The 24,072-nt window shown below is 40.0% G+C and overlaps 1 protein-coding gene across 1 annotated transcript in view; it reads right to left on the bottom strand.

Moving 5' to 3' along the window:
- LOC144478290 (octopamine receptor beta-1R) overlaps positions 1-24,072 on the bottom strand; it is a 70,201-nt gene that overhangs the window by 2,262 nt on the left and 43,867 nt on the right. The window contains exon 3 of the mRNA XM_078196057.1: positions 11,161-11,382. Within this exon, the coding sequence (XP_078052183.1) occupies positions 11,161-11,382 (222 nt within the window). The remainder of the gene's footprint in view (positions 1-11,160; positions 11,383-24,072) is intronic.

Genomic DNA, 24,072 nt, shown 5'->3' with positions numbered 1-24,072 from the left:
TAAGGTATAAGTGAATATTTATATAAGAAGTATATAATAATATAGTAAAAATATAGTATATAATAATATATTAAAAGTATAGTACATAATAATATAGTAAAAGTATAGTATATAATAATATAGTAAAAATATAGTATATAATAATATAGTAAAAATATAGTAATAATAATATAGTAAAAGTATAGTATATAATAATATAGTAAAAATATAGTACATAATAATATATCGAAAATTTTGTATATAACAATATAGTAAAATGAATAAGAAAAGAAACAACATATTTCGCGTCGAGAGCAAGTTGTTCACGGTTTCGGTCCGCGTTTCCGCGTCGTCGGCGACACAGTTCGTCATAGTCACGGAAAAGTATGCACGCGCGTCCCGCCAAGGTAGATCGCGCAGAGAATTACGTAACAGCGAAGTTACAAGCCGGGTACACGTCAACGTAGTCCGATGGAAAAAAAGAAAAGTTTCGAGACGATGGATGACGCTTTGGCATGCACAGACAAGGTGTCGCAGCCCCGATTCGATTTTCTCTCTCTCTCTCTCTCTCTCGCGCGCGCGCGCGTAGGAAAAATGCGATCGCTCGCGCGGAAACGGGGCTCGACCTTCACCCCTTTCGCGTCCAATTTGATCCGAAACAGTACGTAAGGTCGTGCACACGATTGATATATCGATCGATGCGGGACAGAGAATGCGTGGACCTGTTTCTGCGATTGCGAGAAGAAAAGTAGCGAGCGGCGGTGTTGAAGTCGTCCGTACGCGGGCTTTAGTTACGGCATTGTTATTTATGAACTGTGTGAGATAAACTGATTTGTCATTTACGTGGTTGTAATTTTAGTGCAACGACTTTTTATGTAAAGGAATTATAAAATTTAATTTCTGAATATTTGTTGACTGGACTGGATTCAAGAAACGCAGAGAAAAATTATTTATAGGTTTCTTTTTAATAGTGATCCTGTTTTATAAGTCGTATCCTCCTTTTTCCAACCCATGGAAAAGGCCAATTTCTTTATTTTACTTTTACATTAATTTTGTATTATATCATTTCTATTCCTTTTTTTCTTTTTATATATTATTTATAAGGTTACTCCTAATTATGTATATTAACTCCGTGTAACTCGAAAGAGCCTTACTAGCCCGTTAATAAATAATAATAATTATTATAATATATAATTGTATAATAACAATATTCTCAGCGGAGAAAGCAATAGAAAGGATGCGAAGCAACGGTTCGAAATAAACAGGTATATTCCAGTGGTACAACGTCCTGTGGCCGAAGCACGCGTCTCCGAAGAGTGATTAAAAATTTTCATTCGTAATTCATCGCCGAGCAAAGCCGCCGCTCTGTTCCCGAGCTCCTTCCGTACTCTTGAAAAGAGAAGGCTTTTGCTCATTAAACGACTTCTCCGTGACATCCAATGAGGCTCCAAACGAAAGTGCACTCGAGAACTTTCCCAATCCCTCAGAATTGTCGGACTTTCTCCCCCCCCTTCTCCATCGATTTCGTATCGAAGAGCCCTCGCCCGCGAACGAAAGGGGCAGATTTTCGAGGATCTTGTTTGCCACGAATTTGAACGGATTTCTGTATTTTTCGTCGTTTCGAGCCGAAGCAAATCGATCTCGTTACGATCGGATCGTTCCATGATATTATTTGGTTGTTACGCGACGAGTGTCCGATGTTTGAACAGCTACTTTAAACCTTTGCAGTCGTAATTTATACTCTCAGCAGTTACAGCGAGGAATTATACTTTTTTTTTACCGTTTCATAGTTTCCAACCTGATATATTGGAGGAACACGACTTCTAACAAATTTATTAGATTGGAAACTATGAAACGGGCGTTTTTGTATAGGTTTTGCTCAGCTGCGGCGCCCGTTTCATAGTTTCCAACATTTTTGTATTTATTATCGGGTTGGAAACTATGAAACGGGCGTTCCTGTCTGGGCTGTGTACTGCTGCGGCGCCCGTTTCATAGTTTCCAACCTGATATATTGGAAAAGCACGACTTCTACCCAATTTATTAGATTGGAAACTATGAAACGGGCGTTTTTGTTTAGTCTATACTCAGCTGCAGCGCCTGTTACATAGTTTCCAACTTAATACATTTTTCATTTTAATCGTTCACTTTAACAATTAATAAAACAATTTAGCAGAGCACGAAACATTCCCTAAAGCCACTATAGTGTCACGTCGTGCCTAAAGGATTAACTATAATCAGGCATTTTCATTTCTTAAAATATTTCAGAATAATACTCCAAATGTTATTATAAATTGCAATATGAATATAGGAGGTGTCAATAAGGCTGACCAATTAGTATCGTTTAGTATTCATATCGTTTTAAGAAAAAATATTACAAACTATAATAATTTTTTAAAATAATTTTTTCCTAATAATTAAAGGTTCGTGCAATTAATAACAATATCTTATATAAGGTGTCGGCTATTGTAGGCAAAAAAAATTATCGTACAACGTTGCAAGCCACTTAGGAATTGTTAATCGAATAAGGGTAGTTTTTGGTGGCGCGACAGCGGCCCGCTAAAATTTCAAACTTGTTTAACTTGCGTTTCGAGGGCGAACATTTACCCGCCGCGCGCTGTTTCGAATTAACAGTTTCAGGTAACGTCCATTCCCGGACCTCGCGCTCGATAATTTTCATAATAACACGGCGAAGGTAATTTCCAGCTAATTATTACCGTCCGCCGATAGTTTCAATGTGTACATAACTGATTAATGTTTTAATTAGGGTATGTATCCAGTTTTGTAATTGTTTCGCCGGTGTCAAGAGAAGTTTCTAATTGCAATCGTACATTAGAGCGCTCCGCGAAAGGTGATCTCGTTATTCCTGTAGCAGATTTCGGTATTTCACGAACTGGAAATAAATATTTGACTTGGACAATTGTCAGGATATATTCTTTTTAGTTGAATATTTGATTTCAATAATAATTATTTAGTATTCTTTATTATCTACTGTGTCAATATTACACAGTTACAATATTACAATATTATCTCAATATGTTCTTTAACTTTAACATTATTAATCAATTATGCAATTTGCCGAACTTCCTTCCAATGTCGTTCTCGAATAGATGCTAATTCAATATTTTAATTAAGCTTGAATAACAAATTTAATAACAATATTTATGATTGAAGAGTATGACAAAAATTTCGTCGAATAAAAGCATAAAAGCATGATCTTGAAGTTAGCTCCGATATGCCTTCAATTTTGAAATTATTAATCAATTATATAATTTATCCAATGTTATTCTCAGATAGCTGCTAATTCCATATCTTAATTAAACACGAATAACAAATTCAATAACAATGCTAATTCTATGTTTTAATTAACCACGAATGACAAATTGAATAACAATGCTACTTCTATATTTTAATTAACCACGAACGACAAATCGAATAACAATTCTTATGGGTTGAAAAGTGCGACAAATAGTCGTCGAATTCCGACAAAATAACAGCAGGCAGCTAAGTGCACAATTAATTATTTCCGAAAATCCCTCGTCAGTCGGGCAATCAACATTCCGACGGAAGTCTAAAACAATGGGACCCCGACTGCGGATATATTCGACTTGGCTCGCCCGATTCGTTGAACGTGTCGAAAGGGGCGGCGAGGCGGAGGGGAGGGGGGAGGGGGAAGCGAGCGTGGAACGGACGAGTTAATAAAGCGAAACGTACACGGTCTGACACCTCGGCAAGCGCGGGAACGGGCGGCATTTTCCTGTCGACCCGGATCCACGGGAGAACGTTCTTTGAGCGTTCTCATCCTTTCTACGGTTGCTCCTTTATCCACGACCGACCTCCTCCATCCGCCAACCCCCCTCCCCCCTCTAGCCGCGCGCGACACTCGAAGAAATAATTCTGTCCTAAGCTTTTGTTTCCGTAGCCTGGGGAAAAGGCGGACGAATTTCCTCGGCACGGAGGCGCGGCCGCGCCGCCGCGACAACCGAGAGAAAAATCTCTCTTCGGGGACACGCGCTCGACTGTTTCCAGTTCTCCGCGAAGGCCGGGTCATTCCGACCCCTTAACCTAATACCCTTCGAATGCTTTTCCACCGTTTCACGGGGACGTTTTGCATCCTCGAAATTTCTTCGTGCTTTACGCTGATTTTTAACAGAATTTGGAAACCTACCGTGGAAATTATTCTCATAGATATTTGCATAATATCTTTAAATATTTGTATAACATTTTAGAATATTTGTATAATATTTTTAAATATTTGTATAACATTTTAGAATATTTGTATAATATTTTTAAATATTTGTATAATATTTTTAAATATTTGTATAATATTTTAAAATATTTGTATAACATTTTAGAATATTTGTATAATATTTTTAAATATTTGTATAATTTTTTTTTTAATTTTTCCGTAATATTTTTCGAAATATTGTTAAGAGGGCATGGGCAAAGTGCGAAAGGAATTCGAGAGTCCATGTAAGACCGCGAAAACTAGTGTAACAATTAAAAAATACTAGTCGAGAATTTTTAAATTTTTTTCTCCTCGCAATATTTACGATACCACGAAGAGGCCAGTAGAGAAAGGGTTGGTCGAAGTTCACAGTACAGCCCAGTATATCTGCCCAAGGACTAACATTAAGTAATTTACCTGACACAAGGCTTCTATTGTAATTTAATTTTCGTGAGCTCCGTTCACTTAGATTTTTTTAGTGAAGCGCACATGTGACTATAAATTAACAATTTAATATAAACGCGTAAAAAAAACAGGTACAGCACGATTAAGACACGCGTCCATACCATATAATCGAATATACGAACATACTATACTATTTTATTTATCAATTAATGTTCCCCCGGAGGCTCGGTGTAAAAAATAAATAAATTAATAAAAAGAACATACTAGCAATTTATTTAACAATAAATGTTCCCCGGGCTTACATAGAATACCCGGGAATATTACAATATCTCCGCTATTTTGCGGGCGCTAAAATAACGAAATAAATAAATTAATAAGTAAATACGAGCAATAAATGATATATAAATTCGGCAAGATAAATAAATAAAATATACTATATAGTACTATATACCATTATTTACTATACAAATATACTACCAACAGACTCCATAAAAGAACATCGCGCAGAGACTAATAACCACCGAGTTAATCGACATAAAACCATCTTGCATTAATTCTCCAATCGCACATTTCTCCCTTCTCCAAACACGTGAATCAAATTCATCAACCCTTCCTCGGCAACATCGAAACTAGGCCGCGGAAAGATCGCTCCGTCGCAAAAAGCATCGGATAGAAACCCTTCGGTAAGAGTGAAGATCATTAATCAAACGTTTGGCTAAATCGAATAACACCGTGGCCGCAACACTTTCCCCCATGGTCCCAGAAAACAATAAAAAAAAATAGAAAGATGATGGAGATAAATGGTGCCGTGGTTGAGGATACTAGGATAGACGTCCTTGAACGATCAGCCGGATTCTATTCGGACAATGACGCTCGCTCCTCGCGAGAAATGACGAGAGATTTTCTGGACGTTTCATTCGGTTCCGGTCGGACTTGTTCGGAGACACGATACAATATACAGTGTGTGTACGGAGGGAAACTCCCACAGGAATAAGAACTAGAGAAACCCGCCGGCGATGGACCCGGCATGATTCGATGGGACGACGGCTGTAAACGCTTTGGGAAATGAATGTTTGCGGTCGCGGACCATTCGCGTGGACTCTCCGTCGTTTATGATCCCTTTCTCGGAGACTGTGCGGGGAGTGTCTGGTATAGCGTTTGGTAAATTCGCGGAATATGTTCGTACGGCGCGGAGTCGGCTGAAAATTCGAGGGGAAGAAATTTTATTCGACGATGTTCAATAAATCGAATAGAAAATTGTTTCTAAAAAAAAGAATTCATCCGAAGAGAATTTGTCCAAATAAAATTTGTCCGAATAGAATTTGTCCAAATAAAATTTATCCGAATAGAATTTGTCCAAATAAAATTTATCCGAATAGAATTTCCCTGAATAAAATTTGTCCGAATTATTAGCAATATTCCCCAAAGAAAAATTGCAGAAACCATGGGATCTCAGAAATATTCCACAGAATATATGGGGTGGCAATCTTCCACGTCGCATGGCCGACGTTGCAAAAGCCTGGCGCGATATTTTTAAGAAACTGGACCCGAATAACCATGCCGGACCTTCACGGTGCCGGTAAGGGTAAAGTTCGTTTGTACCAGTTACACGAGCCATTACCTCGTTACTGGTTATCGATGGGATTAACCTCGTGACCCGGAAAGCCTCCGGATTCTAAGATAACCTGTTACGAGTACGCCAATGTCCGCGTTTCACGGAGTTCGGGGCAATCGGAATCGATACTCGGACTGCACACGGTCCGGCCTGTCGTAACAGGTCGACGAGACTGCATTTCGTATCAGCGGAATTAATCGCGGAGTAATCTCAACCCTTTACCGTAACCCCATTCAAATTGTTGCGATTTTTTCGACCGCACCAATTTCACAGAGCAAAAAGGAATTTTATATTTATTTCTATTCATATTTATATAAGTATGATATATTTATCTGTAATTATACTTATATAAGTATGATATATTTATCTGTAATTATACTTATATAAGTATGATATATTTATCTGTAATTATACTTATATAAATATAATATATTTATCTGTATTCAAATTTATATAAGTATGATATATTTATCTGTAATTATACTTATATAAATATAATATCTTTATCTATAATAATACTTATATAAATATAATATATTTATCTGTAAATATACTTATATAAATATAATATATTTATCAGTAATTATACTTATATAAATATAATATATTTATCTGTAATAATACTTATATAAATATAATATATTTATTTGTATTTATATTTATGAAAACTTGGTGCAAAAAGAATTGAAGGAACGCGTGAACCTGATTCATACCTAACAGCTTATTACGATAAATCTCCCCCGCGAGTCTGACTCGTTAAAATACAGGAAAGGGTAAAAAACAAAGTGATTATTTGCATGACTCGGGGAGAAATTGAAAACGAAGTCGCTGTGCCTCGTTTTAAAGTACTCTTTAAAGAGGACTCGAGCGCAAAGGGTTAAAAATCGGCTTCTTGAAAGTGAAAAATATAACAATCGAGTCTCATTTTTAATTTTTAAATTTATGCTTTGGCGATGTCTGTAAAAATGATATTAGAACAATTTTAACACTGACTCGACCGCAAAGGGTTAAAAGAATTTGAAAAACATCGATGCAATGTTCTCAGTCGTGCTGCAATTGTTGCCGCGGTTGCAGTTCGACTTCGCTCGTAGAGCCGCGTTACGTGGTTAGCGTGGAATCGCGAGCGACTATTGTCTAGAACTAGACTAATTTCATTTGATGGCCGTCCAGCCCGAAATTATATGGAACCAGCGAAATTTTCCATGCGCACGCGATGCTTGTCACGTCAGTTCCCATGCGTCACGAATGATTTCTGCTGCTCGCGTACCGGTGACGGGGGTTTAAGCACAATTTACCGATGCTGGTATGCGGACGATCTCCACACCGGGGGAATTGTCCCTCCCCCCCACCACCACCGAATCTGACAAATGTATTCTGCCCGGTTGTTATCGCGGTACAGGGGACGCGACTGCATACCGGATCCCTTTGTTTATCGAATTTTCATTTCGATGCGTCATTGTTCTATCGTCAAGCAGTCTCTAGCTGTGTCTACGCTAGAAAGTCGTCAGGTTCGACGTCACGTGATTTGTGCCAGCGGAAAAGGCTTCTGCTATTGGACGAGAAAAATCAGTCTGCGAAATTGAAGTTAAAGGGTTGGTAAATTTTGAGAATGAATTTTGGGAATCTGAGATTCTGACGACGTCGTTGAGATTTTAGAAATGTTTTTAAAGTTCGTAGAAATATTGAAGTATTTTTATCGAGTTCGTAGAATTATTGAAACATTTTTATTAAGTTCGTGCAATTATTGAAGTATTTTTATTGACTTCGGAAATTATTGAATTATTTTTCTTGGGTTCGTACAATTATTGAAACAAATTTTTATTGGTGGCGCACTGTCGTAATTGATATATATGCCATAAGCTGGATTATACGATTTCACAATATTGCGTTAATTAATATCTACCAAGATTTCACGTGCGTGAAGTATTATTGAATTATAAAAATATCGTCGACCTTTGTACCCGTGCAACTTCGCGCAAAAAGGGATCTGGATGTGTTCTCTGCCCGTGCTCATTTTAAAGAACGAACCTGTCACTTTTATAATCCGGAACCCTTTTTTTTCTTTTTTTAATCCAGGGCTTTTTCGTAAAATCTCTTTTCCATTCCTAAAATGGAACGGGGAATTGGAACAGCTCTCCTTCATTTGAAATATTACTAATTACTCTGATTTCGAAAGACTCTACGGGATTTGAAGGAGGCTGCTTTTTTGCAGATTTGTTTCGACGCGACTTCGTGAAAGTAAATTCTTCTTTTGGACGATGCTATTTAGGAATTTTATCTGCAACCTTTTTTGTCAGGATTTTAGTGCACTTTGAAAAGAGAACGTCAGCGATGATTCAAAGTGCAGGTACTGAAACGATGAAATTATATATGGTTATTAAAATATATGTAAAAGTACAGTAAGTAGAAATACTTTTGCGATTGTTGAGCAATTGTTAAAAAAAATTCGTCGTATTCTATATAAAAATAAAAGAAATCGTAGAAAAATAATATAAAAACTTCGAGTATCATTTACCTAAGAATTTAGGTTGTAATATCAAATCGAGCTATTATAGTAAACCTAACCAATTTCCATCTGCTATTTTCAATATAAATTAAATCTACCTAAAATTCCACAATTCGCTGATTAAGTGAACCTAACCAATTTCTATCTGCTATTTTCCATATAAATTAAATCTACCTAAAACTCCACAATTCGCTGATTAAGTTACAAACAAATTAAATTACAAACAATACACCAAAACATTAAAATTACCCTAAAACTCGAACCAAATCGTCGACGATCCAATCATCGAATCCAATCGTCTCTGTTCGCCCGCGAAAAATCGTCTCCCATCTACCCTAAAGAAAATGGCGTCGCTCGATCGACTACAGTCGCAATATTTCGAAACAAGCCACGAAGCTCGCGTCGCCGTCGTCGTCGTCGTCGTCGTGCACAAGAGTGTGTCCGTGTACGAGTCGAGTCCTGTACAAACCACTTGAGATCGCAGCAGCACAGTGGCTTCTTTCTCCATGAGACGGGTTATCGATCGGGCCCCTCCCCCCACCCCCCATCGCGACACCCTCCCGCGCCGCCCCTCCTCTAGCTTCGGCTACCGAGCGCCGCGTCTTCAAACCCTTAGAAATTTCGGGATGCAACCGCAATATCGAAAGTGCTCGGAGTACTCGAGGCTGGCCCATCGAAATTCCATTCGAGAGGAGGAGGACCTACTTCCCCGCCCTCGCTCTTCGATTTTTTTCTCTCTGCCGAGACCCGCAGAAGAGCAGAGCGAGAGAGCGAGAGCGAGAGAGAGAGAGAGGAAGAGAGAGAGGAAGAGAGAGATAGATACAGCGAGAACAAGAGAGAGATGAAGATAGTAAGAGAAAGAGAGAGAGAGAGAGAGAGATGAAGATAGTAAGAGAAAGAGAGAGAGAGAGAGAGATAGTGAGAGAGAGAGAGAGAGAGAGATAAAGATAGATATAGTGAGAGGAAGAGAGAGATAAAGATAGATACAGCGAGAACAAAAGAGAGATGAAGATAGATATAGCGAGAGAGAGATATAAAGATACATATAGTAAGAAAAGAGAGAGAGAGATAAAGATAGATATAGTGAGAGGAAGAGAGAGATAAAGATAGATACAGTGAGAAGAAGAGAGAAACAAAGATAGATATACCGTGAGAGAGAGATAAAGATAGCGAGAGGAAGAGATAAAGAGATAAAGATACATATAGCGAGAGGAAGAGAGAAAGATAGATATAGGAAAACCCTATAGAAAGAAAGAGTGGGAGAGTAGGACAGTAAAGCCGAGAGAGACGGAGCATTCAGAAGACAAAAGCCACGGCGAAGAAAGCAGCTAGACAGAGAGGAGTCCTCGACTCCGGAGCGTGCAGGAATTACTGCTTCCGTTTTCGATGGAAAATAAAGAACATCGGAGCCCGTGAGTCGGTTTTGTTTCTTCGAAAACGGTGAATGGGGGGAGGGTGAACGGCTCCGTTGTTGGGGGGGCGCATTTTAATGCGAACGGATCGTTTCGAGATAAGATTCGAAATGTTTACCGAGACGCACACAATGGGGGAGGACGCGCTGCTGCCTAGGGAATTAATGCGGAGAGGCTGCAGAAGTGTCCGCGGAATTAGCGTTCTAGTAAATAGCTTCGCAACACTGTAATTGGATTCGGTTTATTCGGCTGCCTTCGTATTACGTTGTAATACGGGCTTATGCTTTGTTTTTGACGTAACAGTTGCTGCTGCTGCTGCTGCTGCTGCGGGCTCCTGGTTAAGCCGCGCGCTTCCTTAGAGTTTCGTGTAGAGACGCGAGGCGATTTAACGCTGTTTCGCGGGAATCTCGGGTTTTTAGAGGCTGTAGACGATATTGTGGCGACTATGCGAAAAGGAATGACGCGTCGTGCTTAAACATTTAAGGTTGTATTAAGTTTCGGTATGGGTGTCGTACTGATCGAAATTAATTGACTTTGACAGAGCAGTGATACGTAGCATGTAAGGCTATAAATGATAAATAAGATTTATTCTTTAAATAGACATCGTGGCCAAGGTTTCCAAGTTTTTCCAAGGTGCTTGATCAGGAAATAAATACCAGAAATGTCAGAAATAAATATCAGAGATATCAGAAATATCAGAAATATCAGAAATATCAAAAATATCAAAAATATCACAAATATCAAAAATATCAAAAATATCAAGAATATCAAAAATAACAGAAAATATCAGAAAATTTATTGAACCATCGAGAAACGATACGAAACCCGCAGCTTCCGAGGGGATATCCTGCAAGCTCGTTTTGCATTATAAATCTCTTTCACGACCGTCGTCGCGCGAGTTTCGAGGACCGAAAGTGTGCCGGGGATAAATCGCACGGATAGAGAGAATGGATTCGCTGGTACAGATTGTGGTTGATTCGATCGCGGTAGAGGCGGAGTAGCTGGAAACGGTGCTTACCAAAGGAAGAAGGGGAGCCAACAAGCCAGAAACGCCGACATGATGATTCCCAGGGTCCTGGCAGCCTTTCGTTCCCTCCTCATTTTACTGCTGCTGGCGATCGGCGGATCCTCCGGCTGCGGATCCGGCGACGATTGATCCACCGTCGGCAGCGACGTCAGACCGGCGGAGATGCCGTTGATCTGCAGGTGTTTGTTCAAAAGCGCCGCCGCCACTTTGCTCCTGCAACAAAGCGTCCCATTTTCGTTCAAGCATCGTCTCGGCTGGCCGAATCAAGGGAAACCGTATCCGCCGGTTGCCGAATCAAGGAAAACCGTATCCATAGATCATAGATCCGTCGGCCGTCTATAGATCATTGGACAACGCGCAATTTCGACTCGAACTGAAGGCGAGAAGCTTTCGTTCCCGTCAACCCGACGAAATTCGTCCCCAATTCTCGACGAAAGTGGAGCGTCGCATTTGCATCGCGGGAAACTTGCTCTAACAACGGATTATCTTCGCAGAGAGAGAAAGAGAGGAACTGTGCAATAAACTGGGCCGGTTCGGGCGACTTTTCATCAAAGAATAATGGAAGATGCTAATAAGGCGACGGGGTGGGGGATGCAATTTTTTACGATTTTTAAAACATTTTGAGAAGGCTATTTTTGATTTTATTTAGATTTTTAAAATTAAGCCTTTCGAGAAGGCAATTTTTTTATTTTATTTAGATTTTTGGAACTAAGCTTTTCGAGAAGGCAATTTTTTATTTTATTTAGATTTTTGAAACTAATCTTTTCGAAAAGGCAATTTCCAATTTTATTTAGAGCGTTTGCTAACTGTAGTATTCAAGAGATGGAACAAAAAATAATGTGATCAGGGAAGTTAATATTTCTTAACAACATCAATTTAATAAAGAAATTGAAGCTGTGATAATTTTCGAATATTTATTGTAATTGAAGAAACCGGTATTCATTGCCTGCAAACCAAAAAATGATCTAACAGTGAAGCAAGATATCGTAATACTGGAGAAGCCAAGTATCTGTTTGCGCCGAAATATAAAATAAAAATAATCTTCCGCGAGAGCAATATAAAATATCACAGGTCAAGCAAATTTGTTTCGAGTAAACAGAAATGTAGAAGCAATGGTATTGAAAAACAAACGATTACGACATCGACAAAAAAATTAGATTATCTTTTCCTTTGATCGTGGCCTCCCGCGTCATTTTTAATTAAGTTATACGGCGCGCATATAGCGCAACATAATTATAATTTGCACAGGAAATTTAAGAGAAAACAAACGGAAATGCGCGAAATTATGACATTGTTTGGTATACGCTTAAAAATTTTTTAAAAGCTTCGAGCTTTGATTCAAGATGAAATGGATTGTATGTTGCTTGCTCGTCCAAGGTTACTCCCAATTTCGAATAAATATTGTGCTTGTACTTTGGCCGGGCACTGTTCGCAATTAAGAGAATGCGCTGATAAATTGGTGCCTGAAGTGCAACAACGAAACGTTGGCCGTTGCTTTTTTTGCGCTCCGCCATGAATTTTAATTAAACGCGATGAAAACTCGCGGGCGCATTGAAGTCAAATTGGATGGTTGAATCGACATGTAGGGTAGACGCCCTAATTACTGTGCCTTTAAGCCAATTTTTTGCTTCGGCCGGAAACTCCCATTGAATATTAGAATTTTTATTCAATGCGTCGAGAGCTCGATTTTTCGAACATTTTTTTCGTTCAAATATATTCTACTTCTGTGTGACAAAAATTGGTAATCTAATATTTTTCTTCGTTTCATTTAAAACACTATTAAATTACTATTTCTGACCATAACTTGATTTGATCGTAAACACGAATGAAAAAGAGGTTATGTTCGATAAAAAGGTCTGACACAAGAGGCCACTGAAATAGAGACATGTTCTGAAATCTACCCTTATTTTAGCTTTCAAAATATAAAAATATGAACTGCAATACTACAATACTTGTAGCATAGATCAAAAAATGTTTATTAAATTTTTCATATGTTAAAATGTCATTAAAATTTTTCAATTGATGCTACAGCAGTCCCGATGAATTTAAGTACTATAACATGCCTAATACAAAATTGTAAGAAACACTCGCTGAACATAGTCCCCCACGAATCTTACGTGTTAATAACTAAACGTGATAAAAAGATAAATCAACGATTTATGCAAAACGTGTTCCTTTTCTTATACGTTTTTAATCCGGAGGCAGGAAAATTGGGACGAGCGCGGAAACCGGGACATCTGCTCTATAAAGCGAGACGCTGGAGCGAAATAAAGCCGGCGCGTATTCAGAAAGGTTGGTGTAACGGTGTCTTAACAAGCACGAGAATAATGATTATAATTATATGTAACAAATAACACAATATAAACAATACAGGCGTTTATTACGAGAAATTCTACGCAGTCTTCCTACTGTGTTTAATTATCTCCGAAATAATTCTCGTTATTTCATTCTGGAACCTCTGTTACTATTAATTAACAAATTGTATTTTTCTTATAGCATAACCAGGTTATTCATTTGTTCGTATATTAATTTTTCTATGATTTAATATTCATTGTTTGAAAATATTTAACGTAGAATTAATAAGAATTCGCATTTAAGATATTCAGTAGTATAAGTCGACCATAAGTCAGACATCGCTCAAAACACGAACGTAATTAGACATTCTGAAGTAAAAACCGTAGATAGGTAATTGTTTATACTTTTCAAGTGATTTCTATGCTCTGTGATTTATATACTCATGCCAGAAAACACTGCGAATGTTTAATTTTTATATTTCTGACATTAAGAATTCATTCACTTGTATTTATTTTAGGACACTTTTACCATACAATAAATCATGTATGCAACGTTACAAATGAACGTGTATCAATGCACGAGTTCCACAGTTTCATTTTAAAAGCTGATGCTTCCAATAACGGTGCATTTGTTAATATTCACGATCTACAGGCTGCTCCGCGAATGAAATACTTTCGCAGCGCGTCAATCGCGATTTAAGCATCGACGTTTCCCGGCGAAGTATCCCGCCAGCACTCCGCCACGACGGAATACATTGTCGCGAAGTTCGCGGATCATAATTGGAACTCGTCGGAAAGTAGGCGGGGAAATCGTTGCCCGCCGGATAAACGATTCAAGCCGTTACGAGGTATCCTTTTGATTAACCTAAGACCCCTCTGTTTGCAATAAGGAAACGCGCGCGGGTTTCAAACTATTCGCAGTTGCTTTCAGCGTTCGCCGAGCGTCAAAGGGGCGCACCGGTTTAACGCGATCGCGGGAACTGCGAGAGCAATCGCGGCAACTTTTATTAGCTCCGCGGAAAATTGCTTTTTACATCGCGACCGCCGACTTGACTCCGAATCGCCGTTCGATCTCTTGGCCCCGGGGAAACGTGTTATCGAGGGAACCGTGCTCTCTATTTCTCTATTTCTCTATTTCTTTATTTCTCTCCCTCTCTCTATTTCTCTCGTTTTCTCTCTTTGATGCGATGTAAAATTAACTCGAGATCCGCGTATCAAATTAACCCTCCATAGGCCGAATTTATTTCTTGCACTATCGCGTCTTTCACAGCTACTTTGACTACATCTATTTCGTCCTTAATTATTTCCTTGATGCCACGAGATGATTCTAGTGTCCCGATTGTCCTCGTTTACTTTCATTGCCCAGATTTTGTTTCAATTTAATGGGGACACCTCTCGCGAGAAATAAAATAAATAGAATGGATCAAATAAAGATTGCTCGATGCTAATCTTACGAAAATATAAAAATGTTGATGGTCCAATGACCGGTCTAATTCTATATCACTATACAGAATTACCTGTTTAATTAGACCTGTATATTCGAGGTATTCGAATCATATATAATTGAAAAATGTTCCTGGCAACGTGAAAATAGACGAAAACTAGGCGAATCGAAGCGTGGGCCGTATTTTTCTCGCGAACAGTTAACACGACAACGTTGATCCCGGTGGCAAGGTCTGCGCAAGCGGGCCAGAATACGGGAAATATATGTCATCGACTTTCCGAAGACGTCGGCGGCCGGGCAGACAAAGAGAAGAAGCTCTTTAAAGATTCCGACGGATATCTAAGCTGGCCTCTGGCGATCCGGATTCGAACCGGGCACTTTGGGGATAGGGACGAGAAGAAAGAGAGAAAGAGAGAGAGAGAGAGAGATCGATCCTCGTGAGAAGACGTCGCGTCGATCCGGTGGGGGGGGGGGGGGGGACGGCGGCTTCAAAGGAAAAATTAAATTTGCGGCGGGGTTCTCGACGACGGGCTTCTGCTTTCAAGCTTCAAAGCTAGATCCCGTTTTCCCTCGGCGCGAGCGACGGATACACTTCCCCGGCTAAGCGAGAATCGGGAATCTCGGTGGCGCAAGGACGCCTTTCGTTTCCCAAAGCGTGAGAGAGGATTGTTTTATCGCGTCCTCGACTGATCCGATCGCTCCACTCCGGGTGCTTCGAGACCCCCCCATCGTTGATTTGCAAATGCCACGAGATTCCGTCGGGCGAAGATTAAAGTCCGCCGAACGACGCGGGGAAGAAGAAGCTGATCTCTCTACGCCTTCGTCCTTCGCGTTCCCCTCCGACGGCGATCAGGAATTGTTTAACCGACCGGTTGTGTGTTCTTAGGTCGGGCAGATCGGGCTTCTTCAAACAAGATCGAACTCCAATTTTCAATCTTTTCTTGCTCGGTTGGGCGTTCGACGTCTTAACCCCTTCGACTACTGTTGGCGCCTATTGGCGTCCGAAACATGTTGGCTACTGTAAGCGCTAATAGGCGTCCAGATGAGATTTCGCCCCCGTTTATTATTCAATTTGATTAATATTTAATCAATAATTATTTTTATATAAAATAATATAATTATATTTATATTATAAAAATATTGAATTAGAAATAAAGTGTATTAAAGTTCTAATTCAAAACCTTTCAACATGTCCTGTGAATAGTGTAAATAAAATGTCCTTTGCCGCTGCGATTATCCTTCCACTCCACATCGTTATTCGCAGCAAGTACTTCGCCGGGCAGTCGATCATTATATTTCCAGCAGCGTTCGCGAATGTTAAATCTTATTCGCCGAACAATTCGATTCCCCTCTCGGTCGCCACTTCTTTTCTTCCGTCATCGAGAACTCCGTTAGATCTAATTCCGACGCTCGTCCGGCGAACACCGCGCAGAAGAAAGTAATTTTACATCTAATCGCGTTACCCTGTACTTCCCATCGAGACAGTCTAAAGCGAGCGCGTTCGCCGCTCGCGGTCGGATCTAATGGAATCAAAACAGAGGAGAGTGCTGGGCGCCGATGGAATTGGAATTCCGACGAATTTCTTTCGAGCGGATCCGCCGTGCAAATACGAGAGAGAGAGAGAGAGAGAGAGAGAGAGAGGAGCGGTGTAACTTTCGTCATTGAGTTGCGCGAGCCGAGTCATTAGGTATGTGTGTGTAGAGTGCTTTGAGAAAAAAAGAGTATGTGGAAAGCATAGTAATTTTCGATTTCGACTCGATGCTGCTCTAATTTTATAGAAGTTGCATGTACCTTCTTGGCTCTGAAGATAATGTGAAAAATAATTCCAAAGCAGGTTTCTAGAATACGGTCATCTAGAATTTGGCATCGTTCAAATAGCCCCCGCGGCTTTGCACGGTGGCGTGCAATGAGGTATTATATTAACGAATTTTTTCTTTTTGTTTAAAAGGCCTCTATATGCCATTATATATGGAATATGACATCGTTCGAATGTCCCCAGCGGCTTTGCACGGTGGCACGTGTCCGAGAGGTCCAATTATCGATGACTTTGCCACGTAGCTCCGGCTGAATTTGAGCGATGGCCTGGACTATGTTGACTTCGAGAGCGTCGGTCGATTGTGGCTGACTGGTGTAGACCCGCGACTTCAGAAAACCCCGCGAGAAGAAGTCTAGAGGGGTGAAATCGCCCGATCTTGGTGGTCGATTCCAGTCAGCGAACAAACGGCGTTGTCTGTGTTCATTGACTTCGAGCTCCTGGGTCAGGTGGATCTTGTGCAGGTGTAGGCCCAAGTCCGGACGCAAAATTCGCCGAGTTGAAGACTGCGAGAGACCAAGTTCTCGCGCACGGCGGGGAATCGACTGCCTCGGGTTCTCCTGCACGCTTTCGCGGACAGCGGCGATGTTCTCGGCCGATCTGGCTTTCCGTTGACGTACGAGCGTTGGCTGATCATTCGTCGAATCGGTCGTCTAGAATTTGCCCATCGAACGTTGGAGGGTCGACTTTGAAGGGCCACCGCGTCTACCATAAAATGGGCGCGACGCGCGCAACGTTTTCACTAACGAACACTTATTTTAATAATACAATTTCATCATTTCGCCGCGCTTCTCGATCGTGCGACTTGCCACGGTGATTTGGCATAACCGACTGAATTGTAAACAACAGATTTAATCGACGCAAAACGACATGGCCGCTACAGACTGTCAACGTCGACCCGTCCCTATTGGAGAACCCTATATACACACTTCCACGCAGATGAAAAGGGAAAAGAATCGGTTGGATCGTAAAAATGAGAAATTCATTTCCGTAGAAAAATCAGACCTCGTTTTCCGAGGAATCAATTCCTTCGGTCACTGTCACCGGTGGGGAAAAGAGCGGCGCACTAGGGATCGATCGGTTCGATACCGTAAGGCGGGGGCCCCCGACAGCAGGAAGCGATTCGCGGTCGGACAGAATTACGTTGGTGAATCATTGAACGGTCGTTTTATTGATTTATACGACATGCATTATGAGGAGATTATTATTTTTCCGTCGTCGGCGCCGGATAACCGCTCGATAATAGCCGCGGCGAGCATTAATTGCTCGACTCGGTGGAATTTTTATTGCGCTAAGCGATTGCGAGTAATCCCGTGGAACGCGGCTTTTTATCCCACACACACATACACAACACACGTTGTCAGATAAAATCGCGAACTGGTATTCGGAATTTATTTACGGTCCTCGCGCTGTTCGGAAGCGCGAATCGAGAGGAAAATTGGCGCATGGTTCTCGTCTGCTTAATTTCGGTTATTTACTATAGTTTATTTTAATGGAAAAACCTGAGGACGACGAGATATTTTCCATATTGTTGCGAGAACTGACATTTTTTAAAAAATTGCTGTTCAATAATAATTAGATTAAATATACCTAGATTATATTAAAAATTGTTCTATTAATTATGATTTTAATTGTATTATCATTAGTAAGGGAACTAAAAAGAGAATCCTTTCCGCCTAATAATTTCATCGATACAAATATTCAGTCGCAGTTGCAAAATAAAAATCGTCCATACGCAAGAAATAGAAACGTGGAAAATTATTTCTGCATTAATTTTACAGACTGAAAATAACGCATCGACGATTTATAATTGAATCCTCCTCCTGTTCGATTAAATTACACGGACTTAATTCCGTTACAAGAGCACAAAATCCGGGGAAACAAGTTTAGCAGAATCGAAGAAGCTCGCAACACGCTACCGTCGCGTATCGACCACCATCGCCTGGCGCGCGATGCATTTTTACTGAACCATCGCCGATTATTCTATAAATGGACCGATCCGGTCTTTATATAGCCGAACCTTGACAGTCGTGTGCCTCCGTCGCGGTTCCGTCGTGGCTCGCGAGAAGCCAGCAGCACGGCATTCGAAATAAGACAACGAAATCCCGGCCGTTCATCTCCCGGAAGGCGAATAGAACGTCGAGAATGTTTACCGGCACGCGGATCGATCGAACATCCGGAAAAAATGTTCATGTCGATTCGCCGACCAGAAACGCGGCGGTATTTCTCGTTTATTAATTTCGAATCGAATATTCGGAACGAACGGAATTCTTTCGGATGAAATAAATGTCGCGGATAAATGTTTAATCGAAACGGTTCGAGCAAATGTTCGAGCAAATGTTCCGGCAAATGTTCGAGCAAATGTTCGAGACGAAAGCGAGACGAACATTTTTCGCTTCTATAAAGGAACGACGGCGCTTCGTGCATTTTTATCGCGGCGCGTCTTTATGTCTCCCGTTATTTTGCAATAATGGCGAAGTCGTCTACACTGACCTACTTTGTCGGAACGATTCGTGTACCATCGGTGGTACCGTTGTTTGCAGTCTTCCTTTCAATTAATGCATCCCGCCGACAGGATTCTTTTAGTTCGGCTAGTTGTTGAAACGATCCGCGAACTTTCGCTAATTAAACGAAGACCAGAGTTGCGAATGTTGCTCGGGATTCGCGGATAATTCGAACTTCGATTCGGGGAACGAGGGTATTCTTATTAACGAGCGCTTGTTGTAAAGGAAAATCATGTTACATACGGGAGAAATTATATTTTATATTAAATAGTCTTATATTTTATATTAAATAGTCTTATATTTTATATTAAATTGTCTTCTATTGTATATGAAATTACCTTATATTTTATATTAAATTGTCTTATATTTTATATGAAATTACCTAATATTATATTACCTCTACTATATTACATAGATCACTTTAATGATCATGACACGTTTCAAACTCATTTCTATTAAATTAACCCTTTGACTACTGTTGGCGCCTATTGGCGTCCGAGACATGTCGACTTCCTGGTGCTGTGGGCGCCAATAGGCGTCCAAATCAAATTTCGCCTGTTTCGCAGTTTATTATTAAATTCGATTATTAAATATTGTAGAAAAGAATGTTAAAATCAATGTTCACTTCGAGTAATGTTGGTTTAATGTAATAGAATTCGGTATATTGAATATTTTAATATATTTCCTCGGAAATACGTGTCTGACGAAAAACTTCGCTGTGCTTAGTGGACGGTGCGTGGCAAAGTCTGCCGTAGCCAAAGGGTTAATATATAATTAAAAAATTATTAAGAGCTTTTGACCGTTCCACGAATCACAAAATTCAATTCTATAATGTATAAAATACCTCAGGTTATGTAAAAGGTAAACGATAGAGGTATTAACAATTACTTAATATTATATTACCTCTACTATATTAAATAGATCATTTTAATGATCACGACACATTTCAAACTAATTTCTATTAAATTAATATATAATTAAAAAATTATTAAGAGCTTATGACCGTTCCACGAATCACAAAATTCAATCCTATAACGTACAAAATACTCCAGGTTATATAAAACGGAACAGGGATTTCCATTTAAAATGGCCGCGACTGCGAGAGATTAAACGCCGGCTGCGTTCTTTGAACATCGTTTTGTTCCAGCAGGCATCTGGATAACTGCAACGAAGTAAAATACGCCATTGAAACTAAATGAACAAAGAGTCGGAGGGGAATCGACTCGGACGGACGCTCACCGGCGAGGGAAGCTTCGATTTCTATAGCGCGCAGAGATTCCGTGGAATCGCCTAAGCTCTGAGCGGTTCTGGTCGAAGTGAACTTTTCAAAGCTTCTACGGCGGCGTTCAAGTCGTTCCAAAAGTCAAATCGGCTAGCAGGACAGGTCGAGAGAGGGGAGAGAGGCAGTAAACTTGAAAAAGAAACTTGTTCGAAAGTTCCCCAACGGGGTAGCCTAGCAATTAACGCTTCGGCGACTACTTGGAGGATTCGTCGAAGGTATAATCGGTCGGATCGCGATCCGAATCGATTGTCTTCGAAGACCGGGTGCCATTTTAATCGGCGCGGGCGAAGTAGAGAGAAACTCGTCAGCGTTGCCCGGGATCGAGCCGCCTACGGCGAGAGTCTGGCAAAGTCTGCTCCGATTGGTGTCCCTAAACGCTTAAAGGCAACTCGATTAGCGTGCCGATTGAGACGACATCAAAGGAAAATCGACGATCGGACGTGATCATGCTGCCTTCTTTTAAAACACCTGGTCCGTTGCTCGCGATCGGATGAATCGTTTATAATTATTGCAATCGTGTGTCAAGCGTCTTGCGATCGTATATCAATGTTAGGTTATGTCTCGAATTTATAATTAACCTGTTATAAGAAAAACACGACTGGATCTTGCGCGAATGAAATTTCTCGTAACTAAATTACCATTTTCTTAATATATATATATATATAAAGGGTGTCCCAAAACTCACGCAAGATTTGAATTTTGCGCCATTTGTGCGGTAAAGTGTTGCCAACCAAAAAAAAAAAATACAGAACGTCTTGGAGGCCATTTACCCGATATGCTATTCCATACATAACCCTATACTGTATACTATATAAATCAATAAAAAATTTACAATTTTTAATTATAAATCTGTGTTTTCTATCTAAATTACTTCTTGCGTGAATTTTGGGACACCCTTTATATACAGGGTGGGGCAAATAAAGTGTTACAGTGCAATATCTCCATTATCATTAATGATACGCGAAAATGCTTCAGAAACAAATTGTTTGGTTCGGAGGGGGACGTATTTTGGTGGAAATGTTTTTTTTTTCAAGGTCATATTTTTTGAGATTTCAAGGTCATCGATGTTTTTTTAAATGGAACTATATATTTCTTTTTCGATGACATTATTGCCGATTTTAAGACGAATCCAGCGACCTATAATTCAAGGTCATTCTAGTCGCGCAAAGTATGAAAAAACAAGTATGAAAAATATATATTATATATATTATATATTTGGTATAGTTATATATAGTATTAGCTATATTTATTCTTTCAAGTGACTTTAATAATTGATAATACAATAGTCGATAGAAGCCGATAAAAGGCAGATTAATGGGGAGAAACAGATATAGAATGAAAGCGAAAGAGAGAGAGAGAGAGAGAGAGTGACGAAGTCGGTGATGGAGGGAGAGAAAGCAAGCAATAATCCTTTAGATTAAGGCCAGAGCCGGATAACACGAGTTCAATTTCATCCGGTGAAAAGGGACCATTCCGACGGCTAAGAGGCCGGCCCGGAGGATTTTCACCGAATAAAATTCACGAAGACGGCAACGCCTTGCGCTAATTGCCTCGAATACCTGGCTAGAGCGTCTAAGCCGCGAAGAGCCCGCCGCAAATCCACCTGTAAAGAAAGACCCGCGGGGTGGCTGAGTAATCGAGCTATTCCTGAGAGGCTGGGATGATTACCTTTCTCGCTCGGCCGCGCCGCGAAAATTCGCCGTCAACGGAAACCAGCCGCCTCTCGCTAATTAACAAATTTAAATCGGGGGAACACGGTTTTGCGAACGAGAGCCGGCCACGGTCTTGTCGTCTGGACCGTTTCTGGACAATCCTGGACGTTCATCAAAATTCTTAATTTTGTTAATTTAATATATCGAAGATAATTTGTCGTTCATTATATAATAAATTATAATTTGAAAAATAATATATAATTTTAACGATTTTGAATTCGTCATTTTGAACGGCAAATCTCTGATAATTAATTTACATCTTGACATCTTTAACACTAGAAAGACGGGAATTATAGGTATAACATAGGTATAACACACATATATACCGGAAATGACGGAGGAGGGGGGAGGGGCAACAACAATGATTAATAAACGCATTTATATGTTGTAGAAAAAGTCGCAAAATTATAAGAAGCTGTGCGATTATTTACATAATTATTTTTCTAATTGAAATTGAAAAGCAGTCGAAATGCCTTGCTTAGGCAATCTAGTGTTAATTAGGATTTATACTACCTTCTTTCAAATAAGAAAGTATCGAATTTGCAGAATCGCGTTAAAATTGATAAATAAAATCGTGAACTTCTTGGTCAGGCGTTGCCCGAAACGATACACACCGTCGAAGCGTTGATAAAACTTGGATGAAACAGAATTAACCTTTCTCCGCGTCCACCCGAAGATTCGCCCCGGCTGCGAAACTTTTTCATCAAATTATGTCCTCCGCGAGACCATTTAACTTTTATCAGAGACTCGCCCCGGTATCATCAACAGTTTCGAAGATCTCGCGGAGGTGGGGACGGATCGATTGAAATGACTCGCTCGGCGACGAACAGTGATGCAGCAAAGTTTTCAATCATTCGGCGCCCATCCTTCGATTATCTCGTCGAATGGAAGAATTTTATTAGCTGTGACGTACAGAGCGACGAACTGATGGACGTGTGCTGTCAAGCAATTTAATGTACAACTTTGCGTATACGGTAAAAATGTTTACGATGTTTATGAAATTTTTAATATTGCAGGAAACGATCTTTTGTTTCAGAGAAAATTCGTAAATTTAGAGAAAATATAGGGATTTAGCACTGACCGTACCAAGAGGGGTCAAATGACCACTTTTGAAAATTTACTTTTCTAATTCTTACATTTATTGTTATTTCTGTCGGTCATTTGACTTTCTGTAAATTCTTATATCATCCGATTATTCAATTTCCCATTTTCCGTTTTTCTCGTAGCTTATTTTTTACCGACAAAAATTCTATGGTAAGATTAGGTATAGAAAAATGCCGGTACGTTTAGTGTTAAACAAATAACCCGTAGAAGATATTTTTATGCAGACGTGTAGTTAAGTTCGTAAACATTGACATTTTTTGGAATTGTTATTTTAGAAATATTATTACTAATTCCTCATTTCCATGAGACGTTTCAATGGACCAAAAACCATGTATATTTTATATATACTTTGCAAAGCGATCTAATATTATCATTAATTAATGTTTAACGAAAAAGCCTGTAAAGTTGCAATACAAACGGTGCAAAAGTACTGAAATATCTTTCGAACGACCGTGTAATCGTGTTTGCAACAGTTCTCGGCGTTCGCGCCAGACAACCCTTTCAATCGGAGGGAAGAAACACGAGAACAAAGTGAAAAGATCAACGTCGAGACGAACGAATTACCGAGCGAATCGGCGGCGACAAACGACGCCGTCATTCGATTTCGGCAACGGATTGGTAAATCAATTACAACGGAGCACCGGTGGCATCGGCACACTCGAAACTGATAATATTCGGTGCCGGCTCGAAACTAATAATATCGGTGCCGGCTCGAAGAAGCTCGGCGAGATTGGAAAATCGCGGCGCGGT

Source organism: Augochlora pura, chromosome 2 (genome assembly GCF_028453695.1).
Source record: "Augochlora pura isolate Apur16 chromosome 2, APUR_v2.2.1, whole genome shotgun sequence".
Taxonomy (NCBI): Eukaryota; Metazoa; Arthropoda; class Insecta; order Hymenoptera; family Halictidae; genus Augochlora; species Augochlora pura.
This window is presented reverse-complemented; position numbering and strand designations above follow the sequence as displayed.